The sequence below is a fragment of the Cottoperca gobio genome, chromosome 5 (genome assembly GCF_900634415.1).
Source record: "Cottoperca gobio chromosome 5, fCotGob3.1, whole genome shotgun sequence".
In the NCBI taxonomy this organism is placed as follows: Eukaryota; Metazoa; Chordata; class Actinopteri; order Perciformes; family Bovichtidae; genus Cottoperca; species Cottoperca gobio.
The window spans coordinates 9,363,228-9,378,077 of record NC_041359.1 but is presented as its reverse complement, the minus strand read 5'-3'; the positions used below and the strand labels follow the sequence as shown (position 1 = coordinate 9,378,077).

At 38.8% G+C, this 14,850-nt stretch overlaps 1 protein-coding gene across 2 annotated transcripts in view; it reads left to right on the top strand.

Annotated features, from left to right (window-relative positions):
- Window positions 1-14,850, top strand: part of slc2a9l2 (solute carrier family 2 member 9, like 2) — a 102,939-nt gene that overhangs the window by 24,634 nt on the left and 63,455 nt on the right. For both annotated transcript variants that reach the window (XM_029431730.1, XM_029431729.1), the window contains exons 5-7: window positions 588-712; window positions 2,619-2,764; window positions 11,996-12,128. In XM_029431730.1, coding sequence (XP_029287590.1) covers window positions 588-712; window positions 2,619-2,764; window positions 11,996-12,128 — 404 coding nt within the window. The remainder of the gene's footprint in view (window positions 1-587; window positions 713-2,618; window positions 2,765-11,995; window positions 12,129-14,850) is intronic.

Genomic DNA, 14,850 nt, shown 5'->3' with positions numbered 1-14,850 from the left:
AATGAAGTTGGTTAACCATCTTTACCATAAAACTGAATTCACTTTAATCTTTTAATAGTGTCACAGCTAAACAGATGTAGCAGCCTCCAAACATTCACACATATTTACAACGTTGCTGAACTCTGCCTCAGAGAAACACTGTCAGCTCAATTTCATTTACAGCTTCAAATGAGATCAAATCCTTTACATTAAGTGAAAAGAAATGATAAGGTTAATTTCTCATAGACTTCGATACCATCAGACTTTTTTTTACAACCAGAGGAGTTTAAGTCACTGCCACGTTTTTCAGACCCGGAGGTTGTCGCTTTTTGTTTTACGAAAAGCAATAAGATCAATTGTTTAGGTGGAAATGGGCGGGTGAGTGTTCTTTACACAGTAAAACAGGAAACAGATAAATTAAAATTATCATGAGAATTTGAATATATTTAAATAAATCTTTGTTCTTAATTTGACAAATTAAACTGAAATGAATGAATTTTCTTTGTACTGAGATTAGGATTTGTATAACCTTTGTTGGATCACTTTAACCTGGACCTTTATGTGATGTTTTTTCTCTTTTTACAAGCATGTTCTCTTCTTGACTTTAGAAAGGGAACCTTGCTGCTGAATAACATCTTCGCTCTGATAGCTGTTCTGCTGCTGACCCTGGGTGAAACGGCCAAATCTTTTGAGATGCTCATCATTGGCCGGCTCATAATGGGGGTGGACTCTGGTAAGTGTCTAATTTACTAAGCTAGAGAAATATGTTCAATTAGCCACCACTCAGTGTATAAAAGCCAGTGTGGAGCAAACTATTGCATAGTAGAGAGGGAAGAATGAATTAACAATGTAAGTCATGAACATTGCGAGGTAGAGCATGGTCTTGGCGGAAGTCCGCACTCTCCAAGTGCCCTTCTAGTTATCCGAAGCTGCCCAAAGAAAACTTACCTGTGAAAGAAACCTTTCTTTTTTCTTTTTCGATCACACCATCATTTCTGTAACATAGATGTTGTATTTTTACTTTGTTGTTTATTCTCTACACACGTCATCTATTGCACGTCTATCCGTCCTGGGAGAGGGATCCGTCCTCAGTCTCTCCCTGAGGTTTCCCCCCTTTAATGATGGGGTTTCTTTTAGGAAGTTTTTCCTTGTGCGATGCGAGGGTCTAAGGACAGAGGGTGTCGTAACCTGTACAGTCTGTAAAGCACACTGAGACAAATGTGTAATTTGTGATATTGGACTATATAAATACATTTTGATTTGATTTGAGTGCTGAACATTGAACTTGTGATCTCAAGAAGGCCACATATTAAAGTTCACAGTATGAAGTTGGTTAAGCATCTTTACCATAAAACTTAATTCACTTTAAGCTTTTAATAGTCTAGATCACAGCCAAACAGATCTAGCAGCTGAACACCGCCTCAGAGGAACACTGTCAGCTCAATTTCATCTTCAGCTTCAAATAAGATCAAAAACATCACCTCAAGGTATAAATCATAATGATCAATGCAGGCTTGTAAACCCACCCCCAGGAGAAAGAACAATCTTTGGGAATTGTCAGATATTGATGGTGGTTTACTTGACAAACCTGAATGCACTGAAGTTCAGTGAGCTGTCAGCAAGACTTTGATTACAGGTCTGACTTTCCCTCCGGAGATCATTGAGGAAGATCTTAACATCAGTGCTCATTCATCCCTGTGATGGCAGGTTATGTTACCTGCAGACACAAATCATCCAGGAGATCAAACTGTAGTTACCACAAATCGTCAGACAGTGGCTTGACTTAAACCAGCTTCTGGTAGAAATTGATCACATGTGTGATTTATACACTTTAAGTCTGATAAACCCTAAACTCCTGATACGCCTCTTGTTTAGGAAAACGAGGCCTGTGCAATATCTTTTATATCTTCTTCTTGTATTGTTTGTATTGTCATTGTATTTAATTCATTACTGAGCCTTTGGGTATTGTAAATTGAATGCACCTGTGTATCTTACTTTTGCCCAAGAAAGAAAAGTACATCTTATCTCCTCTTATATTAAAACAAGTGCTACCTTATCCTCAAGTAAGTTTGTGGTCTTAATGTTAAAGGTTTCAGGAATACTATCCAGCTCAACACCGATGTGTGTTACCTGAAGAAATACACTTATTAACTGCAGAGCACAATTTTTTAACCATTGAAATTGATTTGTGCAAAACGCTGTCTAAGGATTAAATGTTCTACTGAAGATGACAATATCTAATGCACAGGACATCTTTGTGAGCAGCCAAAAGGCTGGCACACAATTCAAGAAAGTTCAGCATGTCTCGATGCAGTTGGACGTTGAATACCGTCAGTGCTTTATCTGTGTTTGTGCATTTCTGTTGAAAAACCAAACATATTCAGAAACAATTCAGACATACATTATCAAGATTAAAGAAACACAGAGGGATATTTCCTCCTGGTATCAAGCCTCCACCTCTACATAGCAGCCAGATATTTTGTTTTCTCACTCTGCGGTGAGGGGAGTATAGCGGCATCATTTAAAACGGTAAATGTTCCCTTTATAATTTGGAGTGTTTGGGCTGGTTATGTATCACATTAAACATGAGCTTTTTGTCCTTCTCATAGCAAGATTTTAAGATGTGGTTTTCTTGACAGGTATAGCTCTCAGCGCCCTCCCCATGTACCTGGGAGAAATTACACCGAGACATGTCCGGGGTTCCATTGGCCAGTTCAACTCCATCCTGATCTGCTTGGGAGTGTTCACGGGACAAGTGCTGGGGCTGCCCGAGCTGCTGGGTCAGGTCAGTGTTGTCAGCCATTGTAGACTGTAGGAACATAATGATATTTGTGAAGATATATATATACTTGCATAGGCTTTTGAAGGCTGGATTTTAGATTAGATTATCACTGGAGTTTGAACATTTGAATTGGGACGACAAAATGGAGCCTGGGTGGAGCCCAAGATTGTGGAGAGAATTTATTGATTTTGTCCATCATAAGATAATTTAGTGACAAAAATCCAAGTAGATTTAAAACGTAGTCATTAATAAACTTTTTATGGTATGCAGTAAGTGTGCAGACGTGACCTTTTTCCTTATAAACGTTCTTTTGATAGCCTCGCAGCTACGTGATACACGTATAATTAATCTCCTTCAATGAGAGGATTTAGTGCCTTTTCTCTTGACTTTAATGAAGTGTAATTTTGCTTTGGAGCCAGCGTCTAACAATCCTATAGGAGCTGCATCTTAAGGGCTTTCTGCTTTGCCTCCAACATTCAATCACTGTGGATGCTGTTGTATTGGTTTCTGAATCTTGCTTAAATCACACAGGATGGTATTAACGTCCAAACACAAATTGCAAACTTTGAAATTCCTCAAGGCATGTCGAACTATGATCCTTGGGGAAGGATGGGGATAAAAAGTTAATATTTGCAGTTAATTTAAATTGGCCCAGGTATGCACTCGGCTGGGGAATTCAAAGCCTGTGCTGTACCTCTTTGCTGGCTTGTGCTCTTTCTCCGTCTTGTGCTGGCACGCTGCAAGCACATTTCCATCCATCAGTAGAAGCCTCATGGATGAGTAAAAAATAAAAGTATATATTTAAACAATAAATAATAATATATATATATAAATATTTTCTTTACATTTTTAAACAATTTTGGACCACCTGTTGAAGACCTATGTTCTAAAACAGGGGTCTTCAACGTTTTTCAGGCCAATGACCCTGGGGGGGTGCTGTCGGAGTTCTGTGCGAGGGGGGGTGCTGTGGGGAGGATGTGAATGTGCAAAAAAATATTTGCTACATTTTTTGCTACATCTACAAACAATTTTGCGAACCCCCTGCAGTACCTCCGCGGACCCCCTGGAGGATGCGGACCCCCTGGAGGATGCGGACCCCCTGTTGAAGACCTATGGTCTAGCGCAGGGGTCACTAACAGGCAGACCGCGGTCCGAGTCCGGACCCAGACACCGACCTATCCGGACCCGGACCTATAATCAATAAATTATTAAGGGATTTTCAATTTTGACGGGACGCTTCTATTTTAACCGGCGCAGCTTTTCTCGTTTTTACGGCACTGGTTTAGCGGTTCAGGAAACTCACAGACCAATTACATGCGATTTAAGCCATCCCACGTGATACTACTCAGCCAATCAAATCTGTGCATTCCAGGCGGCAAACATTGCGACTCTGAATACAGACAGATGAGAGGCGCGTGACAGACGGAAAGACGAGTTAGCGATACAGCGAGAGAAGACGGAGAAAGGGAGAGAAACACAGACGAAGAGACGAGTGAGCGACAGACAGGGAGAGAACAATAACTACTCATGGCGCTCTCCAAGCAGAGAGAAGTCAACAGAGCTTTCAACCCAGGATGGACTCATTCATGTTCATCCTTCCCACTGGGAGCACAACACCAGGTCTCATATGCTCAGAGACCGTGGTGCTCATTAAAGTGATGATGTGAAACAACACTATGAGGCAAAGCACAACGTTTTTGACCAAACATACCCACTCAAGTCTGAACTTTATTAGATTTGACAGTCAGCTGTTGATGACATGCAGACGTTGATACAGCTACTAGGCTACTTCAATATATCTCACACTAATTCATGACGCAAGTTAGACATTATGATGCTCCGGACCTTTGCTTGCGGAAATTTTCTCTAACTGGACCTCTTAGAATATTAGTTGAATACCCCTGCTCTAGCGTATCGTTGCGTATCGTTTAATTTTGTGTTGACATCCAAATGTGAGATCTAACCTGGAGATGCGCTTAATGATTTCCCATCACTTTTTTTAATGAGCAAATCTATAGTGTGTGTCTTTCCCTGCCACTTGAGTAATAAAGTCACATTTTTAGCCCTGCGCAGTATGTGATTGGTTCGATCTGTCCCATGTTTCAATAAGCAGCAGGAATTCTCAATCACAACTTGTTTACCCTTGAGGGAATGTTTTCCACTTACCCCTCCTTCTCACCTCAGTGCCCACAGCTTACTTGGCCTACTGCTGAGACATTTCCATGACAGGGATCCAGTCATCGTTTATATTCTTGATTATTGATGTACTAGATTTTCAGTTTATCTTTTGGTAGAGTAGAGACATTAGCCTAAGGCTCTGATGCTTTAAAAGGCAAATTAATGAGTGTAATGTTAACAGAAAGCCAATGATATAAGGAGTCCACTCGCAGCATATTCTGTTGACTTAAGATCACTGCCTGCTTTTGGCACTGTATTAAATATGAATGACCAAAGGAATTTCCTCTAAATTGATTTTGAAAGCATACACTTATGTCTTTTGACAGAGAATGCGAGGGTCCTGATCTGCGCATAAATATTATTATCCTGAGTGAATCCAAATGTAATATTAATTAATTGATTTATAAATATTAATCACAAGGTTGGTATTTCGATCCCTGGCTCATCCTGTCCGCATGTCGAAGTGTTCTTCAACAAGTCACTCCGTTGCTCCAGGCATTACATGGCAGCTCCGCCACCAACAGGTTAAAGGTAAAGATAAAGATAAATAATAAAATAGAGATAGTGGCTCTCTGCTGGGACCAAGGAGGTGCAAGCCTTGCATCACCTTTTAGTACTTTCAGTAACACTTTGTAAAAGTTACAACTTTTAAAAAGGACCATAAATAAGAACAATTCAAGTGTGGCATGATGCTGTGATATTTTAGTAACAATGAGTTTTGCATTCATTCATTAGTGTGCCAGATGACAAAATTGTCAACATCATCATGCTTGGTTTTTCTGAAGGTCTTTCATTAAATTAAGCTGAATTTATTTGAGGTGCAAATAGTAACAACACTCAAAGTCAGATTGGAAACTGCCTCTTTTGTTCAAGAGGTAAATAGTGGCACACAAAGTAGTTTGCTAACACGTCTTCCATGAGTGTTTTGTTATAAAAACAAATGACAGACAGTTAAGTATTACAAATAGAAACTTATTGGATTTAGAAAGATAGAATATCTTTGTAGTGAATTATGTGAATGGTTTGCACATTAACGACAGCAACACTGAGACGAGATGGCATGGGACTGCACAGCATTTGTAAATGTCTGTGTAATTGTGGCATTGAAGTATGTTTTCATGTACAAACAGACTGCAACCACATGCTGTGTGTTTGGGGCTTTGTACCATAACATATGCACGTCTCCAGCTATGCATTTGATTTCATTGTTGACAGTTAGGAAAACCCCGGAAGAGGGATGTGACTGAGTTTGAGTCATGTGAGGCTCACAATCGGATTCAGAGCTGAGCAGGAGAGCTGAGTCCAAAGAACAGGAGCCCAACGCCACCACCAAGGAATGGATAAGCAGCTTTTAATCTTTTATTTATTTAATTTTAAGCCAACATGGGCATGGTCTTCTAAAGAAATTAACACATTGCAATAAAGCTGCCTTCACATAATCAGCGATAAAACTGATTTGCGCCGGCAGTGCCATTGTTTTCCTATGGGGAGAGCGGTGCCGCCTAACTAGCGGAAGTGCTACCTCCATTAATTCTGTTGTTTTTGTATTTTTTGAAATAAATAAATAAATAAATATATATATATATATATATATATATATATATATTTATATATATATATAAATTCTGTTGTTTTAGTATTTTTTGAAATAAATAAATAAATATATATTTATATATATTAATTCTGTTGTTTTAGTATTTTTTGAAATAAATAAATAAATATATATAACAAATGAATTGACCTAGGGTTCATCTAAGCCTTGGTACCAGGCGGTCTTCAAGCCTCCCGAGTGAGCTCCTGCTGCATCTCCTTTATCAATTGATAGTTCAGGGATAGAAAAGGGCTCAAGCCTTGAGCTATCTTTCACAAACTGACTGATTGATTGACAGACGGACAAACATTTTTCATGATGAATTTAAGAGCAGCAAACATATTTCTAAGCCAGTGAATTTTAAATGAAACTACTTTTCAATCATTTCTATAGGCTCATGCTTATAATGCATGAAGGATTGACTATTGTTGAGAATAATCTAGCTTTCTGTCATCTTCTTCACTTCTTGTCCATGATTTTTGATGGCAATTTTAAATCCAGGAAGATAGAAAGTAACCAAGGCGAATGTTTTCCTCCCTTAATCAATGTGTATTTTCACATAATTGAATTTTGTTTAGCTGTAGTTGTATTTTAGGAAGATTTGACCAAGTTCTCCCGTCCCATTTCTTTCTCCTTTGTTACTTTGCGCTGACATTTACACACAGGCATAGAGTCTGAGCTTCTAGCAAAGCTGGGACTCATCTTTTATTTATAAATATTGCTCTGTCCCATCCACCATCTCGACCTGCAGACCACCTTTATAAATATCATATGGAGTCTTCATGCAGCCACTGTTATGTATTCTTGCCACCTCTGTCACAACCTTCAGGACCATGAGTATCACAGACATAAATGATGATAATATCACCGTGGACTATTGCTATTCTTTGGTTATGAGACCCAAACATGTTTCCTCTTAGTGGAGGCTTCCGGGAGCCGGTCTAAGATTTCACTCTTTGTGGGGATGCAACATGGTGATAAGCTTTGACAAATGATAATTACTCTAACCTTCATGCACATCCACTGACCTTCTCCCAGTATCGAAACATGTTAATTCCAGCAATACCTCAAGAACAGGCTTATAACCACTGAACTCCTCTGAGACGCTGAATGTATCTGCATGCCTCAAATGCAGCTTACACCAGTAAGGTTGCTCAGTGGCCATAATGTGCCCTTAACTATATTTTATATCCTCCATCATACTAGCCTTTGGCTTCCAAGGGATGTGTTAATGGGCAAAAACAAATCGATAGATTGTTATGTGTGGGGATGGTCCCTGTAGCGCAATTACCTTTAGATGGTTGTCACACTATCAGACACCAGAGTAATATGTTACTTTGATATTACAGTAAGGACCGTGTGTGTGTGTGTGTGTACTGTGTGTGTATGCTTTCTGCTGTATACACAGTATTATGTACATCCACGCACAGGAAACAAACAACAGTAGCATTCAGTGTTTCTGCAACATGACTCTTCTTTGTAAAGGTACTGTGCAAAACCTATTGTGTTGAAACAGCTGAAGCACTTTATATTGGTCAAATTGAATTTCTGATAAACATTCAGACCTTGTTTTTTAAAGTCACATAACATTAAAGGAATAGTTTTTGGAATAATATTTGGAAAAAAGCTATTCACTTACTTGCCAAGGGTTTGGTGAGAAGACCGATACCACACACTGTAAATGTGAAGTTAGAGAGAGTAGTTTAGCACACACATTGGATGCAGTGTGCAGTAGATTTTTAAAGTTTTCTTGATGAAAACAGTTTCCCGCTGTGTCACCAAAACTAAGCTAAGAGAGCGGTGACAGTGAACCGAAACAGTAGAGTTGCATCCCGGACTGTAAAGCCGCCGGTAGCTGCTGGTTCAGGGGATAATTCTCTGTAGTTTTATCGCTACGAGTGAGCCCTCTCACATTGATACATTGTTTCTATAATAATATTGACAATAGCCACATTAAGTGAGCATTTCATATTAACCCCTCCTGTAAGGTGTGAATCCCAGTGAAATTCCAGTTGCCCAAACTATAAGGAGTGCCGCTTTAAAGGGGACATACCGTGGAAAACTCACTATTTCAGTGCTTGTGCTCATACATTTGGGCATCTTGACACAACTCACAACTTTGTGAATTACCTTTGCAATCTTTGTCAAAGGCCAATCAGACAAGATTGGGCTTTTTTGTGAGGTTGGCTTAAAGAGACAGGCACTAAAACAAAACGTTTAAGACAGGAAGTGAAAACAGGTAAATTAAGACAGACAGTATGAGAAAAATAAAATGTTATTTGAACATTAAAGCATGTAAACAGAAACCCAAAATTGAATTATGAACCTGAATATGTCCATCATATGTCCCCTTTAATATTTTAAGAATGGGACAGCACACACCTGCAAGGACCAACTGTCAATTTGCTCTTCTGACATGGCATCAGGAAACTAGGCTTATAGAGGAGGTGGCATTCATTACAAACAGCTAAAGGCAGAGGGATGATAGGCTTCTCTTCTGATCCTGGCAGATCCGGAGATTTTGGTGTTTTTTTTAAGATTTTCATTTTGTGAGAATTTGGGAGGGGTGTTGTGTTTATATTCTTCTTTTTTATTTTTCTTTTTTACAGATAAACAGGGAAATATTTATTTTTCAGGTAAATAAAGGGAAAAGCAGAACGCTATCTGTGCAGATGCCATACTTTTAAATTGCATCATTTGGCATGCCATATGCATCGCTGGATGGACTAAAAAGAAGAAGTTCCTATTTATACTTTACTTACCACTTAATTGCTCTTGTATTATTAGGTAATCTCGTATTTTGCTGTGATGCACCATGTAATCCATCACGCACCAGTTTACAGTGAGTGACAGCCAATTTAATTTCACCGCCCTCTATGGAAATATATATTTGCCTTTAACTGTTGCTGCCTGTACGAAAGATTGCTACGAATCAGGTTAATTTCTCACTTGAAGAAAGGGTCTTGCAATGAAAAGTAATTAAGAGTGACCCAACAGAGGTAATATTGGCTCATATAATGGGATACTTTACAGATGTGGGCCACCTGATATTTTCATTACCTCTGTCTGAGAGGTTCACACTGTTCTGTTGACTGTTCTGTTCACACTAACCCCCTCTCTGGCTTGAAGAAGTGCACATTCTCCTCTGTTTCGATCCTCTCAGCTCGAGACAAAGAGAATGTGTTTCATACCCTGCTTTTGCACAATCGCAGGATGACACCTGCAGCCTCTCAGAGGAAATAATTGAAAGGAAAAACCGCAACGCTCTTGGAATACAGCAATAAAGCATTTGCTTTGATTAGTTTACTGTAAACGAGTATCACTCCAGGTCATTGCAGGGATTTCTGAGCTGTGATTTATTTTATCATGAGGGATGATGGGATCTGGGCCCAGGAGAGAGACACAGCCTGGCTCACCCAGCTTGCCCCAGTTAAAAATAGTTCAACACGTACTGACAACAAGGCTAAAACTGTGTGTGTTTGTGTGTGTGAAGCAGAGACGTCCAACCTGATTGTTTCATTTTGTTCACCCAGCTCCTGCCAATGTTCTTCATATACTTTACATCTACTTGATGTAAACCTCCCTTGATAAAACATTGACTTCGCACATTCCTGTTAATAGAAATAATCAGTTTGTGAGTGCAGTCAACATCAGCAGACTGCACTACTGTGTATCGTACCACAAAGTTAGATGTTGGAGTTATTATAAGATGCATATATTACAGACCACAGAAATCAATGCTTGTAGAACATGGTTTTGATTCTTTGTGTGTCACAGCAGCCATTTGAGAGGTCGAATCTAAACGCCCACTCTCATCTCTGGCTTGGATTAGACAAACCACAGCTCAGTGCAGCGTGTTTACATTTACACAGCTCACCCAGGATTGAGTGCACAGAGGATCATAGAGAAGTTGGACTGTTACCAGTGTAGACGAGCCAAATGTATTAGTCAGAGGCAAACACACCTACATCTTTCAATTTTTGACATATTCCAAGAAATATCTCTAAAGGGCCTCACTGAGAAAGATAATAAAGCTCAACATTTGAACAAAATTGCCGAGACAAATAGATAAAGATTCACTTATTCAATATGGTTCCTCTTTCCCTTCTTATTTCTAATCATTTTTAAATGTAATATATTTTCTGCTTGAAAATATCTAGAAGCTTCTATTTAGGATTTCTGTTATGATCTTAGAGATCATATATATAAATCTTTTAGATCATATATATATATATATATATATATATATATATTTGAAAAGAAACCTTGTAATTCTCAAGGCTCCTGCAAAAGGATGAAATGCTGTGAAATGCTATTTGATCATATATAAGTTATTGCAGGTTATATGCCCTCTCTATGCAAATAAGCCTCATTGCAAAAACACAATTCACAAAGGATTAGCGCTAATAGCCACACGCAGTTAGCCTATAGTGAAATGATCAGTGTCCTCAGAGAGTTGGTGGTAACTGAAGCACATTTATAAGGGGTTTTCTTTCTTTGACAAGATTTGACCTTGACGGTCAGGACCTGTAGTTCGTGGTCTGAAAATCTAATTTTTCTTTTTCTCTCTTTGTGATGCATTTGAGGAACATTTTGTATCAAATAGGATTTTACTATTTTAGACTTATAGTTATTTATGAGTACAAATCTGGTAACGCGTATTTTCCAGGAGTGATGATTTAAATACCAAAGTTATCTCGAATGTTGTTGCTGCTGCAGGAAAATACTCGACCAAAATGACCATGTTTAATACCAGCTTCCATAAATCTATCAGGCTTTGATACATATTGAGCCTCCGAGGCATTTTGTGAAGTAATGGAACTGAGACAACCTAGAGACTAAGTGCATGTCTACGAATGCACTTGTGTTCAGCAATTTGTCTTCTCTGCAGCAATGCAGTCTATATTTACTCCATAACAAAAGACACAGTTTCCTGCATTCTGAAGTTTGAAGATGTGTGCATCTCATAGATCTGATCTGTATTAACTTCATAATCTAAGCCTATTTTTGTATTTGTTGGGATTTGATGGGAACAAAACTAAAACCACAAAACTGTTTCTATTCTATCCATCTATTCAGTTGTTATATTATTTAGTGAGACAACAATACATTCATTCTGTTATTGCTTATTTAATGCAGCCTTTAATTTATAGAGACGTTTCAATCTTACTTACTTGAAGTAAACACATGAAATGCATCAGTTGAAGACCATCAATCTTATTCTCAGCTTTCACATTCAAAGCATTACTATAAGCTATGCCCTATTTTCTACAATCACAGACACTCATTGTTATGAAGCATTGACATGATAATCATCACTGCTGACATAAATTCTCAACGAGAGTATGATGTGTGTGCACTTATTCCATGGAGCATCAGCTTCGCCTGACTTCTTAGTATAGTATGGTACATATCAAATGTCTGAAGCTTTGACGGAGTTCTTTGGTGAATGTTTTTGACTGCAGGAAACCAGTTGGAGCTACCTGTTTTCCTTTCTGGCATTGCCGGCAATCCTGCAGCTGTGTGTCCTGCCCTTCCTACCCGAGAGTCCTCGCTACCTGCTGATAGAGAAAAAGGATGAGGCTGGAGCAGAAAGAGGTATTGTCCGCACTACAGAAACACATGCGCCATCCCTCTCACTCAAGTACACCTGCAGAATGCATACAGGCTGCCGCGCTAGTCTTTCATGTCTTAAATACATTTGTGCTTCTTATGTTTTAATTCTGTTACGTATACCAATCACATCCACACACTTCTGGAGCTTAAAGACATGATCCTACAGGGGAAGAGTGTCAAGGTACGGTTGCACAAATGACTATAGTACATCTGCAGGGGATTGATAGAGTTGTTTAGCAGGACCACAGGCTTATTTCCCATAGCTGGGATCAGTGGCTTTAACACTATTTTACAATTGCTTTGGTTTCAATGTGCGAAACTCTTAAAGGATAGGTTTACACAATATTTCAAGTCTGTCATACAGTATAACAACATTCAGGGGCCCATATGAACATTGGAATCATTCCTCCTGTTCATATTGGACATAAACATTGTGAACTATCCACACTATCTCTGCTTCATGTCCTCCTGTGATACTGATGTTTTAATTGTTATGTGAAATCTTCAACAAAACTTTAACCATAATGTATATGCCGTCACCGCAATCTTTCCCAAAGAAGATTATTTTAGTAACTAAAGTGTAACCTTAACTATAATGTAGCTTCCATGAGCAGATATGGAAGGCAAGCTGAAGAAAAATCAGCTATACATGTTATTTTACTTTTAGTTACAGTTTTTACAGTCTCAATGCAGCATGTGGGAAATGATTTAGGTGCGTGCTCTCAACTGTCAATCCATATGTCGCATCTCGCCCAACCAACAGTTTTAGACTTCAGGGACTTCATGAGAGTAACTGTAGTGAGATTTTGTCAAATGTTAAAAGGACACGAGAAAGAACAGCATGGGGTAGAGGCAATGTGCATGTGTTAAAGAAGCATATAGAAACATTTGATGTCAGATAAGACTTTGATCTGTTTTGTCTCTGGGGTGGTTTGAATTATTTGATGTTTATTGCCATACATCACAAATGGGTACTGAGAAGGTTTGGTTGCTTGTGTTCTTTTTAATTCAAAATCACTAAATATGTACCAGTGAGTGAGTCACAAGGCTAATGAAAGCCACTGAACTCATAGAATAAAACAGCATAGAGGGTGCAATGTTGAGTAACAGCTTTGCAGCCTTTGGCAAACCGTAGAGCTCTGTGGTACACCGTATCCAGCGGATGCAAGCATGTAGCATACACACATCACATAAATGGTCAAGTAAGGTAAGGAACATACGGTAAAGACTATAGCCTCAATACATTTTTACGTGGTACCGAAGACAAAGCAGGATTTGTTTCTAAAATATAAACCTAGCATGAGCTTCAATACCATTACTAAGTTTTCAACATGAGATTTAAGTTAAGCAATCATCAATTAAATATCTAGATACATGTAATGTGACACTAATTCAATCTGACTGCTTTTTCAGATCAGAAAACTGTGATTCTACAATATGAAAAGCAGAATGAAAATACTAAAATGATTTATCAAGGGTGGCATTACAGTAAGAAATGATAGTATCATCTGCATTCAATGTTTGTGAATTGTGAACATTTTGTCCCAGTTTGTTAACATAAATAGCAAACACAAGTGGCCCCAAAACAGAACCTTGGGGGACCCCTGACACAACATGTAGTACACTGGAGGAAGTGCCATCAAATTTGACACATTGTGTCCTTCAGAGGTCATTTTCAAACCAGCCCGCAACCTGCGCAGACAACCCAATATTGAGCAGCAGTTGCTTCATGATAAAGTGGTCAACTGTATCAAAATGTAATACAGTAATCATTGAAATGTAACTGTTGCATACTCCATTTGAGACAATTAAAGGCTCTACACACCCACACAGGGAGACATCTGCTCAGGTTGAGTGTGGGTGGTGCTCGGCTGAGATTTATGTGAGATCACCAGACCCCATGTACCAATGTAATATGTCATAAAGGCTTAATTTGACCTGTCCGAACCAGTGCATCAAATATATGTGAAGCATAGTACATGCCCACACAGTCCTGTAACGCTTTAATTTGCAGTTACCTAGCACTGTAGTCAGGACTTAATTACAGGTAGTGCAATGTCTTGTTCCTAAGAAAGGTCAATAAAAGCCAACCATAATTCATATGCCTTCACCACAATCTTTTCCAAACTGAACTATTTTGGTAGCTAAAGCGTAACTGTATCTGAACCTTACTGTAGCTTCCATGAGCAGATATTGAGGATCACAAAACTAAACAAAAACACAGGGAAGTCTTGAAACTGAATAATTAGTCAGAGGGACTTTATGGGAGTAGCTATAGTGTGATCGTGTTGAATATTAAAATGACACAAGAAGGAACAGCATGGGGTTGAGGCATAGTTCAAACAGCATGTATCAACGAGACATGTAAAAAAATGTGGTGTCAGATATGACTTTGATCTGTTTTGTCTCTTGGGCGGTTTGAACTCTTGTTGTCCATGTCCATTCATTAGAGATGGGCACTCTCTGAAGGTTTTGCTGCTTGTGCTCTTTGTGATGTGGAACATCCTGTTTTTACATAAAATCTATATTCTCCATGAACAGTTATCTGCATTCGGATGCATAATCTATAGGCAACGGGACAAGATTTTGGCATTAGAAAGCGTTCTGGTTTCTGTTTGTAGTCTGAGTGGTAGGCTGTTGACCAATCAATAATTTGAACAGGTGTGGGTTGCATGCAGGTAAACAGTCCATGTAGAGAGCTAAA